We start from the raw sequence: 23,332 nt of genomic DNA, 5'->3' as shown, positions 1-23,332 counted from the left end.
CGCGCACGGGGCTGCCTGCCTGCTGCCATGCCATCCGCAAATCAACACGGATGGAGCGCGACAGTCGGCAGCAGAGGCAGTAGCTACTACCCCTATTGGCGTGCATGAGAACGGGCGCCGCACACAGTCGGTACGGCCCTTGTCGACTGTGCCTGGCACTGGGAAAATCTACTGAGGACGTGGCCAACAGCGCCATCTCTGCGTTGCCCGGCGGCAAACTGTTTCGAGCACACGAGTGGATGTGTGTCTTTATGTTATCTAAATAATCATTAAAAAATATTTTTTTAAAAAATATAGATTAATATAAGTTATATCACTCCATAAACATATAAGTTTAAATTTAACTTCTACAAATTGTAGAAAAAAACAAAAACAAACTGTAATATACGCATATTCATAATTATTTTTGTTACCACATATGAAATCGAATTTAAACTTGTATATTTGTGGAGTTATATAACTCATATTAATCTATCTTATTAATTTTTTTATATTTTTTAATAGCTATTTAGATAACATCCACATGCGTGCTAAAGGACTGTCCATTCCCTGGCACAAGCTAATTAAGCAATACGGAGTACAGTGGTAGTACTATTTAGCAGCAGGAGGTTAGCCGTACGGTTGATTTAGCCCCACAACGAGTACGAGTGCTGCACGCTCGGGCGTGTTTTTTTCCCCCGCTGCTTAGCTTAATTAACTCGGTCGTGTAGCTGCAACTTGCACAGGTTCCTGGGAGAGATTAATAGTGACATGGTGTACCGCGTTCTTCCCTAACCATGTGTTGAGGCAAAAATCTTTGTCATAATCTCCAACTAACCCAGCTTTTTTTTTTCTATCTCCGTCCTTTCCGTCCTGTACCCGCGGGACCCTTGCCGCTCGCTTTCGCTGGGCCTCTGCGACTGTGCTCCTCTCTTCTGTTTGATTTCTCTCACGAATTTCTCACACGAACCGGCGGGGTATCTTAGGCTCCAATCCATTGCGGTGCAAGCACACCGAGCCGCACGCACCCCGTACGTACGCACACCGCGCCGCGCTGGCTCCGTTTGCTCGTTGGCTGCTTGCTTGCTTAAAGCCCACTTGATCGCTGCTCCGCTGCCCCCTCGATCGCCTCCGCGCTCTCCCGTCCCGCGCACGAACACGCGTACGTGTGCAGTAGTTCTCGGCACGCTTCCCCATATATACCCCTGGCGCGCGCGCCCAGCCGGCGGCCTCGACAGATCGAACACACGCCGGCAAGGGCAACGAACCCGCGGCAGGTAGCTGCTCGCGTGTCGGGCGGGAATGGGACGGCACGCGTGCTCTGCCGCCGCCGGTGTCCAGCAGAAGCTGCGCAAGGGGCTGTGGTCTCCCGAGGAAGACGAGAAGCTCTACAATCACATCATCCGTTACGGCGTCGGATGCTGGAGCTCCGTGCCCAAGCTCGCAGGCATGTCGTGCGCCCATACCACTCTCCTTGGTGCTCTGCTCTTTTGCGTGCATGCGTCTCGGTGTCTCACCGGTGTGTTGCCCGTGCATCGCTTGTTGTGTGCGTGTGCTTTACAGGGCTCCAGAGGTGCGGCAAGAGCTGCAGGCTGCGGTGGATCAACTACCTGCGCCCCGACCTGAAGCGGGGCAGCTTCTCGCAGCAGGAGGAGGACGCCATCGTCGGCCTGCATGAGATCCTCGGGAACAGGTTGGTATTGTGCACCCGCGCGCAATGTGTGCCGGTCTTTGACATCATCGTCGCAATGTAGGGGTGCTCTGTTTGAGATAAGTGGCCTGATCAGAGAGGTGAATCCGATGCAGGTGGTCGCAGATTGCGTCGCACTTGCCGGGGCGGACGGACAACGAGATCAAGAACTTCTGGAACAGCTGCCTGAAGAAGAAGCTGCGGCAGCGCGGCATCGACCCCAGCACCCACAAGCCCATCTCAGCGTCCGTTGTGGCGGCGGCGGCGGCATTGGACCCGTCACCGGAAGACCAGAAGCCGGCAGCCACCGCCGACGGCTTCGCCCTCAAGCAGCAGCAGGTGTTCGACCCGTTCCCGGTGACCGACAGCTTCGGCGGCGGGTTCGACTCCACGGGCATGGCAATGTACGGCCACCTCGGCGGCAAGAACGCGGCCGGGTTCGTGGACTACAGCAGCGTGCTGGACGTGTCGGAGAACCTGGGCTACGGCGAGAGCTCTAGCAACAGCAGCAACTGGAACTGCGGCGTGGGCGCGCCAGAGGTGAACAATGCGCTCGAGAGCGAGGCGCTGCATTGGGCCACTGAGAGCAAGGCCGAGCCTTTCGTCGGCTACGGCGGCGAGGGGGACACCATGGAACACAAATTCGTGCTCCCCTGCCATGGGCAGCAAGAGCAGAGCATGCCACATTTCGACTTCGACGTCGGCCGGGGCATGGTGGTCGGCGACTTCAACCTCGAGTACTTCCGATGAAGTTTTTGTGAATTACGCCATTATCGTATATATATATTGTTCCAACCCATTTTACACAAAGGGCAAGACCAACCGGGAGCGTAGAGACTGTACTATGTTAATTTTCACTAGTCCATACTCCTTAATTAACTCCTTTCTTAATGTTTTCTGCATGGCTAAAAATATAAATAAAAGGTATAGAAATGTGAACACTCTGTAGTTACTAGTATGAGATTTTGTAAGAATAAGTTTCTTACACTTGTACTCTGTATGTTGCTGTCACTGGGAGGACTTGTGTGCTGTGTATTCCTCTCCTGAAGAAGGAACAATCAAGGTTCTCACTAATTGCTTGGTCAGGTCGCTATCCTGTTTTTTTAGCTTTTCTTGATTTGTGTCCCACGAAAGCAATGAGAAAGATAGATACTGTTTGGGAGCACCATCCATGATAGTCAATTCCAATTATTGTTTAGGAGCCGTAGTAATGCTTGGACAACAATTTCGTGGCATCGTTAATGCTTCTGTTAGCTTGTAATCCAAATTTCTCCTCAGGTCCCTTTTGCCAAAAGCTACGTGCATCACTCCCATGATGTAGTAGTAGTAGAATGAATCTAGTGGTGCTTGAAGAGAAACAAACGGTAATTGGGATTAAACAAAGACGCTAACCACTCTGCTGTACCTTACTATTCTAAATACTCCAGAAACCAAACAGGCGAGAAGTTTGTTTAGATTGGATCTTTTTCATGGTACACCCAGTTTATTTTGCGCAATCCATTGTCCACTGATCCAAGGGCTAAATGTTGCTCCTACCTTATGTTATTTAGGTTATATTAAAGCAAGCTGTTGTAGTAGGAGTAATAAGAAATGATCGATGTCTCCTTAACCTGATTGAAAATTCGTAATTATATAAAAACATACTATAATATTCAATTTTAAATTAGAATTGCAGTGCACACATTTATAATTTTCACAAAGAAATATAACAAAGGTTAAATTCAAAAACCGTGAATCGCATATCCGCATATACATCATTGCCATTTATTTCAAATTCAGATTAGTATCACCTCGTCTATTTGCTTCTGCCTATGTATATAGGCCAAATTTTGAATTTTTCAACCTTAGATTTGGAGTTGATTTTTTGGGGGTTTTTACTGGAGTTTATTTTTAGACTTGCCTTTTAGATTGCTAAGAATGCGTATATAAAAATTTTATTCACAATTTTTTTTATCGTTTGCAAATATGCCGTTTGGCACAATCACCCCCTATGTAAATGGATGCTTTTAAATATGTAAAATCGAATCTACTGTAGAATTACTGTTCAACTATATGCATGTAAAATTCAAATATTCTGAATCTGAAACATATTTTAATTTTATGTCTCATATTTCAAATGAACAAAGTTGAAAAATCGTTTGTTTTGCGCTGTACTTACACGCGTGATTAGATTTCCTTTTTTTGCACAATTGAAATTCTGTTCATGCGTGTAAATTGCATGCATGTAGAGTACACCTTTTCTTGCATAGTGGTTAAAATGTGGACAAAAGTAACTATGGCAATGGCATCAACGTTTTCCTGTCATGTTGTGGTTCATTAATTAGGATGTGAAAGCATATTTTGTTCATAGATAAAGAAAATAAAAATCAATTGCGAGGAACCTCCGTCCCATAATAACTGTCATTTTTTGATTTATGTGTCCAATGCTTTAACCATTTATTTTATTTGAAAATTTTGTACAAAAATTAAAAAATAATCACGCATAAAGTACTATTCATATTTTATCATATAGTAACAATAAAAATATTAATCGTAAAAAAATTTAAATAAGACGAAGAGTCAAAATATTATATCTGAAAATAGAAAAATAACCTTATTTCAAGACGAAGGTAAGGTAGTAGCTCTTACCTCACATGAGGTAACATGGAGCACTCTAAAAGAGTTTGTCTGGTATAATTTAGTTGGCAATACACAGATCATGATATGATGATAGTAAACAAGTTAATTATTCATTCAATGGTTGATAGTACATATCAGTAGTAGTGTAGAACACATCATGGGACGCGAGTCCGTCAATTTTGTCGGGGCGAGCCATGATGGTTTGTTCGATGCCAAGCCCCTGACCGCTGTTAGCGACAGAAGCAATGCACGATGGCGAGAGACATCGTCGTGAACTTCGTGTATCAAATCAAGCCTAGGCGCCAAAAGAAGCGTCAAAAAAAAAAAACGAACAGGCCAGTCAATAGCGGGTTTCTTTACCGTGCAAGCCATCCGTGCCGTGGGACGGTGGATTCGCGGTTACCGTGGACGCCATTGAAACCATGATAAATTTAAATTTAAAAAATTGAATTCAAATTCTGGTAACCACGCGGTTTGTCACGGTAACCACAGCTTATACAATCCGAGACATGCAAAATACAAAATAATTTTAAAATAATCTAAAAAATAGAAAAATATGTAACAAATAAATTTGCATTGTAAGTTAAGTACCAACATGTTACGAATATGACCAAATCTTATGTAGCACTGCCGAGATAAAAATTATAAAAGAAATTTTAAAGAACTATGAAATTATAAGAAAAATAAGAAATTAGTAGTTAACTATATAATGTTGACAGTTCGGATATGTTTTTAGAAAAACATGGTCATGACTCATGAGTTCTCCATGTTGCTACACAAGATTAGAGATTCTATCTGCCATAATGCATCTGCATTTATTTAACTAACAAATAAATCATGTATTTTGTACCAAGAATTATGTGTATTTATCTTACATACATATCAAGTTACAAATGTAACCTAAATTAATTGACATGGAAAGCTATCAATATGAATTAACAAGTTATATTTATAATTTTGATTTTCTATATAATCTAACCAGACAAATGTACAAACATATCAAATACATGTCCATAAGTCAATCTCATAAAAAATACTCCTCATGCCTAGTTTTTCATATAAACATGTACCTATAAACAATTTTTACCTTATAGATTATTATAAATTTCCTTTTTTCCCCTCTTGTTTAGTAATAAATTTTTAATCATTCGTTTCATCTATTTCTTGCACCAAACTTCACTATAAATTAATCTCTAACACATATAATTTTTCTACTAAGCTTCTCAAAATTTTTAAAATCTTCTTAAATTTAAATGGTCATACCATGGTATACCAAAGCCATACCTTGGTGGAGACCACGATTACCACGATGGTAAGTACGGTAACGTGAGGACAGGTGAATACGACGTAGCATCTTCCAAGCAAAAGAGCACAACAGCAAGTGCAAAATCATCGCCCCCACACCGACGCTTCCACAAGCCAAACCAGCAGCCACACCTGCAAGCGCCTCAGCAAAAACTTACCACCGTTCCGTAGACACCAAGTTGGTGGCATCGTTTCCTAATTCCGAGAGGCCCCCGCGTGCTTCGAACTCTGCAAAACATCCGATCGATCTGATCCGTTCCTGATCTGTATTGGTGGCCTTGCACAGTGGCACTGGCCGATCAGCAGTCAGAAGAAGGACCAGACAGCGAGAGGAACGCACTCATAAATGGGGGCACACTGCGGCGAGATCTCGCATATATAACGCATGCGCTACGTGCACCGTGGTTCCCAGTTGCTGGGGTCGATCGATCGTTCGACTGGTCACGGCGAGTGAACAGCGCCGGAGGGACGGACAAGCAAGCAAGCGATCGACGAGAGGACGGGGGAATAAAGGTGGTGCCGCGGCGGCCACCGGACAAGGTGGCCCCTGTCGCGCAGCAGCGGGAGGGGAGGCCGCCGCGGGTACGGCGTTTTCCCGCGGCGTGAACGGATGGTCGTTGAACAGAGGGTGCACTGGTCACCGGAGAAGGCGCTTGCAAGGGCGAGGGTACGGTGGGGGCGGCGATCGTTGTCGATGGGATTGCTGTAATGCTGTTGGGGATTGAACCGGAACAGCGGCGGCTATGTAGGACGACGTAGCAGCTGGGCTCCTGGGCCCCGTGGCCCTTGGATTCTTGCCCCCGTGTGGCTAGCTCGTACGCATTTAAATTCTAACGTACAAACGCATATGCCGCTGTCAAAATTTAAATTCTAAAACGTATAAAATTGAAGTTTTAGAATAGTTTTAGGTTTTTTATCATACTTTTTTAACGTTTGTGTTCAAATCATTAAGAGCTATAAAGGTTTTAAATACAAAATATTTCTTTTGTTATCCTTGGCTAACCAATGACGCTCTATGTCTACGTAACTATATTGTTGTGTGTGCATTTATCATCTTCCTTTCTTTTTCGACGGTCTACCACAATACCACCGATCTATATACATGTATAGCCATTATCACTACCGAACTAGTATAGGATTATTACTAGAAATCTAGACTGAGGGCTATTGTTGACTGATCAATACTGAGAGCGGGGATCCGGGCTGGTCTCTTATTTGAAATAATTAATTTTTTGTCGTTTTTATATTTGGTCAGATTTATCATTGGATCTATAACTATAACATATCTAACATATCATGTACACATAAGAGTCCATATCCAAGTGTTAAATCTGTTATCATTATTCTTAAGATCATTCTTTAAGAGTGAGAAAAAGTTAAATGCTTTTTTTTGAATAATTAACTTTTTTGTATGGTATAGACAGTTAGCATAATACCCCAGAAATAACCGATATATACAGGCCGGTGTAGACCACAGTTAGCATAATACCCTACCTATGTATGGTATCTTACTTACGCTTGCTAAGATGAAGAAATTGCTTACGATCCAAAAGGATGAGGAAGCGTGCTATTGTTAATGACAGATCCGTATTTAATTTCGTGGGGGCACTTTAAAAACTCAACTATTCTGCATATTCCAGTCTATTACAGATTTTTGTGCTTCCATACAGTACAGCTTGATGATGATTAATTTTATATTAAAATAACAAAATAATAATGTTATAATCAAGACTAAACCGTGTACAACTTACACTATTAATTATGAATTTTAAAATTATGTTCTGAATCAAGAGCGTGAATTCGTTTCTAGTCGAGGGAGCAACCACGGACTGGTAAATTCTTCTCTCTTCCGGACCGGGGCCGCTCGATCTGCGTAGCGCGAGCACCATTGGAGGCATGTGCACGGCAGCAAACGCGTTTCCATCGTGGAGTCTTGGTCGTTTCGTAGCCCACTAGCTCATTTTGCAGGCCCGCCTCATCAGCCCGTAGCGAGGACACCACTTGCAAAGAAACATTAACCGTGTTGTGGCTTTGTGCAGAGGGATTCAATTCGATCCACACATTAACAATTCTGTGCGAAACGTAAAGCACTCTCAAGTCTTAAAAAGCACAAGTATAACAAGATCCCGACTCTCGATTACTGGATACATGCCACTGTACAACTACCCATTTAATTAAATACCGAGAACTCAACTAGAGCCCTGAAGCAAACGGGCTTAAACATTTTATGGTACAACACAACGCCTGAAACAAAAAATAGTGCGAGATTCAAGGCCACCGATAAACTTACAGGCTAGTTATTGATCACGTGTATTATCATATAGGAGTACGTGCAGAACGATGAGTGCGTGCGCGAGCTCTGGCTTAGTGGTGGCCGGGGAGTTTCTCCTTGATCTTCTCCACGATGCCCTTCTTCTCGTGCTTCCCCGCTGCATGCGTCCCCGTCCCGGCGTCCCCGGCCTTGCGCTCCTCCTGCTTGTGGCTGCCGGGGAGCTTCTCCTTAATCTTCTCCTTGATGCTCTTCTTCTTCCTCCGCCCTCCTTGCCCGTCATCCTCGGACGACTGCCGGTCGATCGGCACAGGTGAGTCAGAAGCTACCTTTAAGGTACTAGGAGCACATCGGCCAGGCCAGGGCCAGGCACATGACTTGAAAAAGAAAGTTACCGAGCTGGAGCTGGAGCTGGATTTGGCGCCGGAGCTGCGCAGCGTTTCGCCGAGCGTCGCGTGCTGCTCCTCCCTGGTTGGAGGGAGCTGCGCGGCCGTGCCGCCGGCGCTGCTGACCATGCCTTCGTACGCGAACGCCTTCTCGCCTGGGGGCACGCCGCCGTCGTGCGGGTACGCCGCGCCGCCGCTTACCACGCTCTCGTGCGGGTGCTCCGCCGCCCCGGCGAGGCCATAGCTCACGCCGTCGCTGCTGCCGTAGTCGCCCGTCGACACCGCGGCGTCAGAGGGCGCCACGTACCCCGCCGTCGCCGTATCGTCGGTCCCGTTCGCCGCCGGCTCGTCCGGGATGGGGTTCCCGTACTGGTCGACCGGCGGGACCGGGTACCCGTACTGGTCGACGCGCGGGTACGGGTGCCCGTACACTCCTTCCGCCATTGGTTGGTGTGTCGCCGAGCGAGCTCGTACGTACCTCCGTTCTAACTCGGTTTCCCTCTGAGCCTTTGAGCCAGTGAGCAAGTCGGTACGTGAAGAAGCTGATGAGAGATTCGACGTGCCGAGTCGATGTGCTCGTATTTGTACGAGAATCACAGAAACGGGAGGCGAGGGACGGTACGTGCAGGCGAGCCACGTGTGCGCTCATGCAGCTTCGTAAGGACGGCGCGCGCGACCGGAGAAGGGCACGTACCCGCCGGGTACGCCACGTACGTAGCGGCCTGATCAGGAGTCCGGAATGTTCCGGGTGAACAGTAAAACGACACATTTTGCCCGAGCAGATAGCCATCAGAGCTCCCGAAAAACCGATTGTGTTTTCGCTAACATCCAAAATTGCCTCCAAAACATCCAAAAATATTGATGAAACTGTAGAGGATATGGACCAACACATCGGTCACTAACCAGATCGTTCGACATTAGTAATATTTTTTTTACCGTTCTTAAAAATATCTCTCAAGATATCGTTAATAAAATTTTATACTAAAATTAAAATTCTTGATAGGTCAAGATTCTTAAAATGATATAAAAGCCCCTTCTGAACACAACCAATGCCAGATGCCTCCCCATGGTACGTATGGAAAGTAACACACCTTGCAGTTAATCACAAAATGAAGCCTCGGCGGAGCGGTGGCAGATGCTGGTTCTGATGATCTGATTAGACCGACGTGGTGGCTTCTGCAGTGCCGGCCTCAACACGCAGGCTGTTTTCGCGCCGGCAGTGTGATTTCGCACCCTGATTTCACATGGAAAACGGGACCCAAATCGTTATGATTTTGCAACCTGATCATCCATAGAGAAATTACAAGGATGGATTTCAAGTCAACATGCCAGGTAATAACAGTTGCCAGTTAGCTTGACAATGAACACATAAAAGGACAAATGAAAGCAGAACACGCATTGAGAGAATGAGAGGTAATCATTTTTTCTAAAAGGAACAAATCAAGAAAATACAAAGACAGGTAGGGGTATGAAACCACTCATACAACATACTGTTCGCGAATTCCGAAAAGTGAGCATGCTCCATTTTTTAATTTGTGGTACTTTTAATTTTCATTTTGAAAAGCAAACTGTCCTAAAATTTATTTTCAAAATATGTACTATTTAACAACATCATCCCACGTGATGAGACAATATAACACTATCACGCCATAATCTATTTGGTGTGACAGTGTTTATGAACATCCTGATCTAGCTAACATGGCAAAACTGTTGCACATTTTTAATATTCATTTTTAAAAATAAATCATCTCAAAACTTATTTCTGAAATATACGTGTTCTCGCCACAAAGGTGTAAGAAATTAAAAAAAATCATGGCTTGCTAACTTAAGAGAATAAGGTACACGAAATTTTCTTTTGGAAATATGGCAGGAGCCGCCTTCCTGCCTTTTTCTCATTAAAGGGGAGCGAAATTATACGAAAATAGTCATGAAAAATGTTTCTCTAGCCTTGTTATGGATACTACGGCAAAGACTGTAGATGAAAGTCATTCCCATACTTGCCTTATTTGTTGGTTATGTTATAAAAGAAACTGTGCACGAAGGCAAAGTCAGTTTCTGTTACGAATTGCATTCCTTCGAGAATTGTTGAAGAAAGCCGCCCATCGGACAGCGGCTCATCTACAAGACAAGTTCCCTTGCTGTTTTTAGCCCCACTACACACTACTACCCCTTGCAGGATAATTAACTGATGGTAGTAAAGGGTTGTCAAAATGTATAGTTTGCACACATATACCTATCATCGTTGTTCACCTTCCAAACAAAAACACTGAGTAGTTCTCTCGAGTCTGAACTAGCTTTCTATATAAATTTTCAAGCACCACTATACGCACTAATATTTTTTTACAGAACTCTTATGAACAAAATTCTTAACCATTTGATTTAACTATATGATAGTTATAGCAAATCTAGATTTACTCACAACATGCCACAACAGACTTTGTAAGAGTTCAGTAAGAAATATTTTGTACACATAGCCTTTTCCTAAATTGTCACCTCTTTGATAATTTTTAACTGCATAAGAAATTCTCCCCATAAAACAGGCCAATGGTGCATTAATTTAGCCAAATGCATCCAATTTCCAGCCAGGTATTTGTTCCAAGTTTTTAGTACCAAAACTAACTTCAATGTTTTGCGATTTGTAACAATATTTGCCAGAATGATCGGTAGTACTCAAGCCCTGATGACTAGAGCAATCCTTCTTTGACCTTTAGTGCACACATACTAGATGGAAATGTAAGAAATATAAAGCAAAACTTACTTGGAATATTGTCCCTAGCTTTTTCAGTCCTTTAGCTCGCACCTTCAGAACATCTTTGGGAACAGTATTCTCTTTCAAAACCTGCAGTCAAAATGGATGTCACAATTATCCATGTTTATATGTTGTTTCTTGGGTTTTTTTCCCATCCTTAAAAATTATCTCAAGGTACCAAGAATTTTAGTATAAATTTTTGGTACTTCAAGTTACAATGTATCTCAAGGTATCACACTTTCTTGAGGTACTTTTTCAAGAATGGTAAAAAAACTCTTGTTTCTACTATATCTCGAAATACAACCATATATGCACGGTACTGTAAACACTAAACATAAGCTAGAAGCTGGGTGGATAATGCTTACTGCTTGACAAACACGAGAAAGCGTTGATTCAATATCGACCACATTAATTTTCCACAAAGAATTCAACATTGCATCCTTTTTCTCCTCAATACTCTTCATAAAGTGCTCTTCCTTGTCGTCGCCCCCCTCAATCTTTTTTATCCCCTCTTGTAGCTGTATCAGAGAAATTGCACCTACATTAAAGGATCAGACTCGTCAAAAAAAGAATGATGTAGAATACCGAAGGGTCGGACTCATTAAAGAGTATAAGAAATGGTAGTACAACATCCTGTGATGTACCTGCAGCTGCATTAACCTGTGACTTTACGTGGTGGCCCTTGTCTCTCACCCACTCAGCTATGAACGGCACACCCATATACATTCTGCTTTTTCCAAGTTCTCTTGCCGCTTGACGAGCATAAATGTAGCCAATAGTGTGAAGCATAGCCTCTCCAAAAGCTGAAGAATCAATTAATATAAATTAACAAGCTGAAAAATACAAGCGCAATCTGTACACTTACTGTACAAAGTTAAGAAATGGAAATCAATAGATTGGACACTAATATCCTTGTCTGATTAAGTATCCTAGAAACTTCAGTCCACTAGAGACAAAGGAATTAAAAAAACCACTAATTCAGTATGAATCTTAACAGAAAATGCAGTAGCATGAGTGTATATACAGGCATACAGCAGCAAAAGTTGAACGAAATGCCCATGCTTATCAGAATATACAGGGTTGCGAATAGGGCTGAAGATGGATGGTTATACCAGCTTGGGACAGACGCTGGGCTTCAGCACCTGCCCAATCTCCAAATTCATCATGTTTTCCATCAACATATGGTTGAAGTCTATCCTTAAGGCTTTGAATAAGCTTTTGCTCTCTTTCAGTTTGCAACTCCTGTGATCCATAGATGTTATTAAGGTGTAAGCTTTGTGAATTCTGATCTTAATGAAATTTGGATGGTCTACTTGGCCATCCCGGCAAAAAAAAGTTATTAAGGTGTAAGCATGAAGAATGAACTACCAACATTGAGGAGATCGACACTATCAACCTGGGAACCCTACTAGATAAAATCTGCGACACAAGTAACAGAGCATTATTGGAGCATCGTACTTTTATCTTGTCTTGGATCCTTGCCCTTGCCTCTGTAGTATCGGATTCTTCCTCAGTCTCTACTGATGCCACAGATGCCAGTGCAAGCTGGCCGACATAATCTTCAAAATAGTCGCTCCCAAAAAGCATGCCAAAGACAGCAGTTGGATCGATCATGTTATCCCTGAGAAGACATTTTAAAAAGATCAACAACTTTATATTGATAACTGATAGAATGTACATGCAGCTAAAACTTCAGAATGTTTGTGCAACTGAACTTTCTTTAACAATGTGGCCAATTCCGTGCTATAGCAACGAAGCATTTGGAACTTAATTTCAATCCAAAGTTGATATAGTGACCGACAAATTCAAGACTTACTGCGGAAGACCTTCTTTCCCATGCTTATCATAAGACTCCTTTCTTACAGGATCACTGAGTACTTGATAGGCCTCACCCAGTTCCTTGCAAATGTAACCAATTTAATTCAATAATCCTCCTATATGGGTAGTGGGTGCATCAATATGACATTTTAAATGCAGAAGAAAGTCATCGCTTTTTCAAGTGGTGGTATGGTGAAATGTTTGGCTGGAAAGGAATTGAAGAATGTTCTTTCCCATGTTTAATTCAACAGAGAACAAGTTGTGTTGCTAGTAATCCAGAATATTAACCAAATAGTTTTAGCCCTCAAATACATAGACTAGATAGAACTATGAAAATGACAGAAAGTTGTAATTGTTTTTCTGGTATTGAACAGTGTATTAAGATCTAAACTCTTCTATTCCTTCCTACTATCAGTAGGTAGAGCTCCTACCCTTCCTCTAAAAAAATAGTTAAAATGAACCATATTTTATCAGGAAAGGAAAAAAAATGATAAAGAACAGACTTAACCAGAACTATCATCTCGCTGCTTCCTTTCCTAGAACATTGACAATCACGCACACAACGTAAAGCAGAAGCAAAAAGATTCTACTACCTTGAACTTCTGCTCGGCATCAGGATTACCGGGGTTCTTGTCAGGGTGCACCAACTTGGCCTACAGAAACCCAAACAATCGCAACAACAGCTGAAACCAAGGAACCATCGACAAACACATTGCACTGCAAAAAAACACCGGCGATTCGATCTCGCCCAAGAACCGGGCACCTTGAGGTAATACGCCTTCTTGATCTCTGACGCGGAGGCGTCGGTGCTGACCCCCAACACGTCGTAGTACGTGCTGTCCACCACCATCGCTGCAGGGGTCGTGGCCAGCGCCGCCGCCTCTTTCTGGATCGCGCTGCTGCAACTGAACGTCGGAGCCCGACGAAAAGATCGGCTGCTGGAGAAAAAAGAGAGAGAGAGAGATGACAAGGGCAATCACGAACCGGAAATGCTGAGGAGAGAGTGGTCACCTCAACGGATCGGGATTCTCTGAAGTCAGGGGAGTTGAGCCCGGAGATGATGGGAGTTGATGCGATCATGTGGTCAAATGCGGGGAAATGGTTCCTGGGTCAGACGGAGCCCACCACTTCCTCGTCCTCCACTCTGGCTAGCTCCCGACCTCCCGTTGGCTGCGTTGGGAGGGAAGCATCGGTGTCTGCCTGTCTGCTTCCTCTTTCCAGGCTCCCGGTGGGTCATGGATCCGGTTCACATTAGGCAACTTAAGCATCACACTAGGGCCATCCAAATAGTATCTAATGGTTGAGTATTGTTTATTGAAGGTAAAAACACTGTACATGCACTGTAGCAGTACCACTGTAGCATTTGATCTATACCATTCACTGTAAAAAAATGAAGGGATGAGATTGCACGCAGTCATTATCTTGCGGTCATAGTGATGACTGCATGAAAAAAATGAAAGGATGAGATTGCATGCGGTCATTATCTTGCAGTCCTACTGATGACTGTATGTGATCCCAATTCGTGGGTCATGTGTACATGCAGATGCAGCAAAACTACAAGGCTGTTTGGGAAGTTAGATTTTAAGAAGTAGCTGCTAGGTAGTCATCTTCTAAGAATCTGAAAAAGCTCATGCACCTAGTTTCTTCAGTTTTTGTATTTTTAGTTCATTTTTCAGAATCTATAACCACAAGTTCTTAGAAACTGTGGACCATTTAGAACACTTCTAGTAGAAGCAACTTATGAAAAAATTACAGCTGGAAGAAGCTCCCTAAACAGCTCCTACTTCTGGCCTGGCTTGGCAGTTTGGCACATATGCTCTCCACACTGGGCACGTTCGCAAGGAGTTGTTGTGTTTGAAATTAATGGCGCACATAAAACAAGAAATATTATTAGCATATAATTAATTATGTATTAGGTATTATAAACTATAAAAATGGATTAATTTGATTTTTTTAAAACAACTTTTATACAAACATTTTTAGCAAAAGACATAGCATTTGGTAATTCGAGAAACGCGGAAAAAGAGATAGATATTAGATGGCACATGGTCAATCGAACGCGCACGTTGATAAATGTGTTGCCCGCTTTATTGCCAAGTGCTAGAAATGTACATGTTACACCATGTTACACGGGTTGTTACACGGTGACGGGGCCAAAGCCTTGTACTAACTAACCATGCCACTAGTGGCACGGCTAATGCTTAAATATCTTTTTTTTTTTGAGAGAGAGAGAGCTAATGCTTAAATATCAGCACAGCTTTTACCAGAAACAAAACTCACAGCGCTATTACCTACTAGCCTATTAGTGATGTAAGCAAAAATGTTGCAACTTACAACCGGAGGCTGCCGAGTGCCACTATCTTCTATACCGGGGAAACAGAGAGAAGAAACCCCGGCTTCATCTTCTGCAGCAGTACGCCGCAGAAGGGGCAATATGGAACGGCCGGCGTTGACAAATCAATCGATTCGTTACCATGAGGGGCATCATCCCAAAAGGATGTAGGCATGGTGAAAAATATTTCCGGCAGCAACTTGTCGACCGTTCCTCCGCAACACACGCAGTGCCATGTTGGTTGAAGAACAGAGCACAGCCGCATCGATGCTACGCATCTTGACATTTTGTGAGCTTCAGCCGGAGGAGCAGCAGGGTTGCTACCACTGCACATGGCTGCATCTGCGGACTCGAAGGGGACCGGTGCGGTGCAGTAGCTGCAGTATTCTTCAACTGAGTACTCGCACACTAAGTTGATCCTGCATGGCACCAAACAATTACTATACAGGTTGATTGGTTCAACATCCAATTTAACTTTTTCAATGGAGCCATTTCGAGACAATTCCACTAAACTAGTTTCACATATTCTATGTCGTTTCGCAAGTGAAATGGTTTACCTGTCTCCTAGATCGCTGATCCTCGTTCTGAGAAACTTGAGCCCGTTGTGCACTTCTCCATCATTCATGGATGCCCAAGAATCCATCTGCGCAACTCCAATAGGAAACCAACTGTTTTCAATATGGGCACCCTTGAGCAAATAGGCTGCTCGGTTCAGGACAGCAGAAAAAGTGAAAGCCACGAGCCTTTTTCGCAGCTCCCTTTCACTTCTTACCAGAAGATTGTTCCACAAATCAGCCATTACATCATTACCTTGGTCTATACCAGGAGAACACTGCGCACGATCACTAAGCATTACTTTCCTACAGATGATATTCAGCAAGTGCAGCTTCCGCAAGCTGACTTTGGGCATGTCATGAATTGAATGTGACGGAATGTCGACAGAAGCACATTGCGGACCATCTGGAAACAAACCTGACACCCATTTATGCATCAATGTCTCAAGAAAGGTAGGTGCAGATTTCTTAAACCCTTGTAGTGCAGCAATGAGATCCCATAAGACAAGCACTCTTTCACAATTTTCATATCTCTTCAGTGACCAAAAAATGTTAGATCCCCACCACAAGAAATTAGTCTCAGATAAGGCTGCAGATTGCAGACTGTGGATAACGCTATTGTCTGGTGGAATACCAAGAAACTGACCACCAATCCAAATGAACTCAACCACTGCCTTTTGTGTCCTGTTGTTTTTATTCATAAAATTATTGTAAGGGCAATGCATTTTCTAAATGTTAGATAAAATAAATCATTAATTAGATTCAAGCATAGGACCTCACTACTTCCCATACTGAACTCCCAAACAAAATTACCTGGCTTGATACATCTGATTTAACAAGTTTGGATCCAAACTGCGCACCTGAAGGACATAACATTCATCAATTGTTTTAGCTTATATATGCAAGCTCCAAGTACAAATGTTTCACAGTTAAGCAATATGTGTCAGATATAAGAGATAGCCTAAAGCATACCACAGCAAGCATTAGTTCTCCAGGTGCTAGTGCAAGGCCATAACATCGATCAGATACTTCTGTGAGCTGCATGAACATTTCAGATGTCAACCAGAAGAAAAAACATGTACATTCAGGATAAAGGGATAACAATTGAGTATCTATTTACATCTATGGACTCTTTCAGCTCCGGACTATGTGTGTGCATAGGAATTTCTTCTAGATGTGTTTTGTTGAACATCCAACAATGTGCAGAATTATCCTGGTAAAGAAACAAATATTATCCATAAGCAAGTAACAAAAAATCAAGAAAAGAAGTTAACACAGCGCATAGGATTTTATGATCCAGCAGCAAAGGCATAAAATATATCTTTCAGAAACTTCAGCTTTCCAAGTCTAACCTAACACAATTCCAAAATACTACAGAAACCAACAAGTCTCTCCTCAAACTGTCATCAGTTATTTATGCAAATAGCAATCAATAGGACTCATCAAAACCATCACATGCATCGATTTATCTGAATTAATCTAGATGTTCCGTGACAAGTTATATAAAGTAGATTTTTTTTTCACATGGATCTTTCCATTTTGTAATCAGCAGCTAGCAACATTGCGAAGACACAGAGTGCATATAAGAAGAACACAGAAAATAGTTTACGCTTTCATAGGAAAGCAGAAAGCTAACATACTGTCAAAGGAACTATGGTTTTATCAAACAGTCAGAATTAATTACAAAATGCAACGACGTCCTAAACGCACCTGACTGCAGCTGTATAAACAATGCCCATGAAAACCCCATGACAGACCTGTCACCTATGGTAATATTAGATACCTTTTTTCTTTTATCATGATGGAAATACACTAAACCAAAAGGAAATTTTACCACTTGATCATGAGCGTCACATGTATCAATCTTCTCAATTTTGTTGCCCGATATGTTCCACGACCATGCTTCTAGTGACCCAGATGCTCTTCCAATTGCCAAATTAATGGAGTCGTCATGCTGAGCTGATGCAGATAATGAGATTGACGAGATCGGTGCTGAATCAGTAGTGACCTGACAGTGGAATGTTTGGAACAGAATATTTAATAACAGGAAGGCACTAGCTGGAACTACAAAGTGCAAGATGGGTATTTCAATTTTATTAATAGGATATTGGATGGGTTATTAGTCATATATCAAATCAAATATGTATATCAATAGACAACAGAAGTTAATGGTAATAATGTACCTCAGCCACTAATGTCAATGGCACTTCTTTTGCAGATGTACATTGATTTAACCCTTCAATATCACCCATCCATATCTTTGAGCTGAAAAACCCCAGCAAAAGGAATTTGAAAGGCTTTGAGTAAATGAGGTATTCCCTCCAGTTTTTAATATTTGATGTTGTTCATTTTTTGACCTATGTTTGACTATTCGTCTTATTCAAAAAATTTGTGTAAATATGCAAAATAAAAGTCATGCTTAAAGTAACTGTAATGATAAAGCAAATCGTGGCAAAATAAATGATAACCTATGTATTTTTTTATAAATAAGATGTGTGTCTAAAAGTTAATGACGTCAAACATTAAAACTAGAGATTATTGGGAGGACTAAGGAGGCATCAAAATTTCAGTAGTTTATGCTTAAATTGTGAAAAGAAAAAGGATACACATTTAAGAGTTGCCAAGCTGTCACATCACAGGACAAAATGTAAATTCCTTTACAATGGTGACAGAGTTGTACTGACCTTCCGTCTGAGCATCCAGTTGCCAAAAGCAACAAAGGTTTTGAAGAGCCTGAAGCAAAAAATTCCCAACTTATGGCAGTGACCCATGATAAATGAGCTTGAACAACCCCAATGAGCATTGGATCTCTGGTAACCATGCCAATATCTATTGCGTAGTACTCAGGTTTGTGTATTTTCCAAAAGGAAACACTCCCAGACTTGTAACCAACAGCTAGAATGCACCAATTTCCCGTGAAGTAAGAGCTTCTGTCAGGTGATGGCAGTACTGGAGACCATGCAACTACGAGAGAAGACAAAAGTGCTTCACGACATGAATACTGTTTTGCTGTAATAAGAGGAAGAGATTTGTGTTCTCCATTGCAGGATAATGGTGTCTGAATATTTTGAGAGTTGCCTTGACCATTTCTGACAGCATAGACATGTCCAGGTTTTGTAGCCTACAATTACAACCAGTTAAAGGATACAGAAGGAATAACATCATAGAAAATAGGGTATGTACTAGTATGAATTAGCAGGACAAACAGTTCTTTCCTTAGCTAAGAAACAAGGTTTAATTAGCAGGACAAATAGCTCTTTCCTTAGCTAAGAAACAAGGTTTACCTTTTAACAACTAATGAGTGTACACTGGGACTTAAACCTAAATGTGAACATGTAAAATCTACCTTCTTTGATGATTTTTTCTTTAAATTAGAGATGGGATCAAACAGAAAGTCTGCATCCTCTGAAGCATCTGTGCTGTCCTTATCATCATCATCATCATATACGTAGCCTACAAATCTGTGTTAAAAATGAAATGCAATAATTCAGGCCAATATGGTGATAGGGCAAAAATAGGTTCTTGCAAGATAATGGACGAAATAAAGGTATGTGAAAAGGAAGGCAATATTCAGTCACGGATAGGTTGATAATTGTTGATATCAACAAGTAGCGCTCTATAATAGTTTAGCAACAACCCATCTCAAATGCCTACAGTTTTTCCATCAGCAATAGTCAGAAATTCAGTACCTGAACAACATAAAAATTGGTCAATAAGAGCCTCTAAAGTATCAATCTTATTCCAAAACAACAGATGACAAGTGTGACACGCTAAACAAGAAAGAACTACTTTAGACAACCACATTATAAGCAACCTCTCTCCACCTAATGGTAGAAAAAATGGCCATTGTGCAATCCTTGGAAATTTTGTCTGATTGTCTAAGTCAAAGAATGAAAGACAAAGGAAAAAACTGACAGTTTCTATTATTCCATTTTCAATTTGTTGGAGATTATCTTCGATTTTTCCTAACTAGCATTAAAAATAGCATGCACAGAATATTCATTCATTGACAATGTACCACCAGAGAAACCCAGTATAGTCAATACAAATTGCGCTAGAACCAGTCTGCCAGTGATGAATATATATCTTTCCTTGGAGTGTCATACAAATAAATTTTATACTCGTAAGCACTTTATCTTACATGAAATTGTAAGCATAGAACCCAACATCTCTTTTTCTTGAACTAACCCCTTGGACCATTTTGTTATCCCAAACTTTGATGGTGAGTAAACAGAAGAGTGTGACTCACCTTGCTGCTTTTCTTTTTCTTCGTTCTGTACCCCTTCTTGGAATAGGATCTTGTAGTTCACTAATACACACAAATCGCTGATTTTGTTCAGTATTTCCCTTTCCCTGATATATGGAAGACAAACTTTCTGTAAGTTCACACAGTACCGTGCATTTCTGAGATAATCAATGAAAGGGGTACCTGAGGAAGTGAAAGAGGACCATCATCCTCTCCAAATTCTATATCTTTGTAGTACTTAAACAGCAACTGAGATATATCTGCAACCTAGACCAATAGATTAGGTTGACAGGAAGAATACGAGAAAACAAAAGAACACATACACCCAGAGATATCATAAGCATATGTAACTGATAGGTTCACATGATCTCACATGGTGAATGAAAATATATATTTTGCCTAATGGTAAAAGGAAACATGCAAGGGGCATGACAAACAGCAATAAAAACAAAGAGAAATACAAATAAAACTGCCAGTGAACAAGTGGTTGAATGTCCACTAGGTGGCATGACGATTGCTAAGCGTATTTTAACTGCATTGCCTGTACAATATGTTTTGATTCCTATAGTGATAAACTAATGTAAGGGGCTACATGGTTGCATGAGACATGGAAGATTGAACATGCACAGGACAAAATCAGTGTGGATAACAGGAACTTGGCAGGTAATCAAGTTGCCCAGCTGTCAATGTTTGTATAAATTAAGTTGGTCAAGTCTTAATAATACATTAGCTGAACATGCTTACCTGAACCCATTCATCACAGAATTCACAATATGGTGACCGATAAAGCTTTACATGACCATCAACAGTGCAAACAGCCAACAGACAACTGAAATAGACATCATATAGAAAAAAAAAAAGAACAGAGACCAAATAAGCAAATGATCCAAATAGTACTTAAGAATAAATCTTACAGAGACAAAAAAATTGCTGTGATGAAATAACTTAAAAAGACATATACCCGGAGTTAGGAGCAAACCCTTGTTGAGACCATGAAATAGACCGAGCGCACGGTTCTGTTTCACGTGCTAAGGAAGTGGGCACTATACATGGTTCAAATATATCTGCAAGATAAGCAATAAAAACTGAATGCTGATCGCACCGTCCATCTAGTTTTACTTTCAGTTGTCACAAGACAAGTTGATTGCCAAAGTTGCATGTGATCAAGATAGTTACATTTAGAGTTCCAGTTTTTTTTTTAATTTTAGTAGAAACTCAAATCCACGCTGCTGAATTGATGTTTAAGAAAGAGTAACTTCTACATGCACATTGTTGAATTGCATCTTCACATGCAATTAGTCCAAGGAATTGCTTAATAAAATTAAAGAAAACAAAGTTATTGATCATCTTCATTGTCATTTGGAGTTCCCCACCATGATTTCAAGCACAACACTCACCCACAAGGCCATATCATTTAAGTTGTTGACAGACACTCAAAAGTAAATGCTAAACTCAAGCTCTCCCCGTCATTTTTCTTACTATGCAATGATAACATAAAGAAACTTGACACTGAGCATCTCTTCCACTTCGCTTCTGAAATCAACTGTCCATCTAAAGTCTAAACTGATAACACGTGTAAAGAAAAAAGGAATGCAACACAATTCCTGTGTTTCACTGGAAACCATACCTTCTCTGTTAACGACTCCTATGGGAAATGGGTCGCTAGGACGGAGAACAACCAGTTCCCGAGGCCCCTCTAATGCAGCTGGGTTCTAGAATGAAAAAAACAGATGAACAGTCACAACGCCTGAGAGGACAACATGGCACGAATGCATTAACGTAATGAAATCACACATACCAGGATAGTGATAAGGTGACCAGAGGCAACAGCCACCAAGTTCTCACTTGACCAAGCGATTGCATTTGGGTACGACGGTGAGGCAATCAAGGTGGCAGCCTGGTAGTGTGGAGCCATGGCACTCACAACCAAGCCAGAATGGACCACTGCCTACTGCACCTGCACCTTGTCTAAGTTCTATCATCCTACATGTAAGTCCACATATTGCTTGCTTGACATGTGAGGAAAATTTTCACTGGAGAAGTCGGGTTAATCCCACACCAGCCAGCTCCCCTCCACTCCACTATGGAGAAATTCAGCTAGCCCTATTAAAGGAAAGAATAGTGGGGGAGATTTCAAACTGCAGGAGTAAGAGGAAGGAGGCTTTCTGCTCCCTAACCCTCGCAGCCGCCCGAACACGGCCGGCGGGATGGTGGCGGCGAGGCTTCCGCTGGGCTGGGGGCGGCGCGTGCGGATCTGGCGACCGGGAGACGGTTGGCCTGGATACAGCGGACAGGAGCGAGCGGTGGTACGGGCGACAGCGGGAGCAGGCGCAGGCGCTGGCGGCGGCGGGCGACGACAGGCGCGTGGGGCGGTGGTTGGCGATTGTGATGGAGGCGGCCGGGAGACGGCACAGGCGCTGGTGTTGGTGACAGGTATTGGCGTCAGCGGTGGAGGAGGGAACCGGCGGCGGCTTGCCTGGCCTCGAGGCGTCAGCGGATGACGGCGAGTCGGCGACCGGCGCGCCTGCCGGTGGATTGTGGAGGTTTTATGGATTTGGATCACAGTGAATAGGGATTACAATTTTGCCCCGGGCTGGGTATCGGTATGTAATCAACCCGATAGGTATGAATACGGTATTTGGAAATAGCTTCAAGTACGATATGTTCTTACAATCCGAGTACGAATCAAACGACCCATATGGAACTGGTGCTGACAGGGCGAGTGCAACACTCACGGTACGCCTAGCGCTCGCCCAGGTTGAACCGTCAACCGTACGACGGTGGTATGAAAAACGTCATACGCGTAGCATCGCTTTATGTATTTTTAGGTATCTGACCCAATGATCATGGATATGAATTTGTTTTTTTTTACTTGTGGATATGTCCATCCATGATCCGAAAATCTAGTAGGTGGTAGCAGGATTCTGTATTTTATCCATGAGTTAATCATATCTAACCCGATATTCATATAGCGATTGATTTTAGCCCATCTCCCGTATCTATTTTTCATTGACTCATTAAAATAAGGGAAAATTATAAATATGTCATTATAATTTTGTAAAATTAGAGATATGTCATCCTGATCCACATGTCATTGACTCGTACGGGTCTCATATATCATTGAGATAACAATGGCATATTTCTAACTTTGCAAATTATAATGGCATGTTTGCAAATTTCCCTTAAAATATTGAACTTTGATGAAATTATGTTAGCCTGGTGATGATTTGTGTTGCTCTTTTAAACCATTGGTGAAAAAAATTACAATTTATTGATTGTGTTGCTCTTTATTTAATTATCTATCTATTGATATATTAATTATGGGAAACTCATTGATATCCACTAGGTATATCCATGCCTGACGGGCATTGAGTTCTATCCGTCA

The 23,332-nt window shown here is 42.1% G+C and overlaps 4 protein-coding genes across 7 annotated transcripts; 1 reads left to right on the top strand and 3 right to left on the bottom strand.

Annotated features, from left to right (window-relative positions):
- The first annotated feature begins 1,034 nt into the window (after positions 1-1,034).
- LOC102700570 (myb-related protein Hv33-like) lies at positions 1,035-2,750 on the top strand. The gene is made up of 3 exons (XM_006644513.1): positions 1,035-1,426; positions 1,543-1,672; positions 1,786-2,750. The coding sequence occupies exons 1-3, from the start codon at positions 1,282-1,284 to the stop codon at positions 2,417-2,419; spliced, it is 909 nt and encodes a 302-aa protein (XP_006644576.1). The 5' UTR covers positions 1,035-1,281; the 3' UTR covers positions 2,420-2,750.
- A 4,923-nt stretch (positions 2,751-7,673) lies between these two features.
- Positions 7,674-8,692, bottom strand: LOC102711216 (dehydrin Rab25-like). The gene is made up of 2 exons (XM_040520122.1): positions 8,258-8,692; positions 7,674-8,155 (listed from the first exon to the last, which is right to left on the bottom strand). Exons 1-2 carry the CDS (start codon positions 8,690-8,692, stop codon positions 7,958-7,960), a joined length of 633 nt encoding a protein of 210 aa, XP_040376056.1. The 3' UTR covers positions 7,674-7,957.
- A 357-nt stretch (positions 8,693-9,049) lies between these two features.
- LOC102710938 (chaperone protein dnaJ 10-like) lies at positions 9,050-14,021 on the bottom strand. 3 transcript variants are annotated; one of them, XM_015838015.2, is made up of 10 exons: positions 13,827-14,009; positions 13,579-13,753; positions 13,409-13,468; positions 12,814-12,896; positions 12,456-12,618; positions 12,110-12,239; positions 11,642-11,800; positions 11,363-11,535; positions 11,007-11,087; positions 9,050-9,482 (listed from the first exon to the last, which is right to left on the bottom strand). In XM_015838015.2, exons 2-10 carry the CDS (start codon positions 13,663-13,665, stop codon positions 9,405-9,407), a joined length of 1,014 nt encoding a protein of 337 aa, XP_015693501.1. In that variant the 5' UTR covers positions 13,666-13,753; positions 13,827-14,009; the 3' UTR covers positions 9,050-9,404. The 3 variants fall into 3 exon arrangements, with proteins under 3 accessions (XP_015693501.1, XP_015693495.1, XP_015693504.1); XM_015838009.2 differs by having other exon boundaries at positions 13,579-13,750; XM_015838018.2 differs by having other exon boundaries at positions 9,444-9,529; positions 13,579-13,750; positions 13,827-14,021.
- An 874-nt stretch (positions 14,022-14,895) lies between these two features.
- LOC102700283 lies at positions 14,896-22,511 on the bottom strand. 2 transcript variants are annotated; one of them, XM_006644512.3, is made up of 16 exons: positions 21,746-22,511; positions 21,575-21,659; positions 20,909-21,011; positions 20,692-20,776; positions 20,131-20,214; positions 19,951-20,054; positions 19,048-19,162; positions 18,386-18,822; positions 17,885-17,966; positions 17,536-17,709; positions 17,412-17,465; positions 16,822-16,914; positions 16,674-16,739; positions 16,515-16,561; positions 15,705-16,385; positions 14,896-15,566 (listed from the first exon to the last, which is right to left on the bottom strand). In XM_006644512.3, exons 1-16 carry the CDS (start codon positions 21,860-21,862, stop codon positions 15,179-15,181), a joined length of 2,715 nt encoding a protein of 904 aa, XP_006644575.1. In that variant the 5' UTR covers positions 21,863-22,511; the 3' UTR covers positions 14,896-15,178. The 2 variants fall into 2 exon arrangements, with proteins under 2 accessions (XP_006644575.1, XP_015688169.1); XM_015832683.2 differs by lacking the exons at positions 20,909-21,011; positions 21,575-21,659; positions 21,746-22,511 and having other exon boundaries at positions 20,131-20,207.
- Between the last annotated feature and the right edge of the window lie 821 nt (positions 22,512-23,332).

Source organism: Oryza brachyantha, chromosome 1, assembly GCF_000231095.2.
Source record: "Oryza brachyantha chromosome 1, ObraRS2, whole genome shotgun sequence".
In the NCBI taxonomy this organism is placed as follows: Eukaryota; Viridiplantae; Streptophyta; class Magnoliopsida; order Poales; family Poaceae; genus Oryza; species Oryza brachyantha.
The sequence above is the reverse complement of the archived record's forward strand: the minus strand, read 5'-3'. Positions and strand labels throughout refer to the sequence as shown.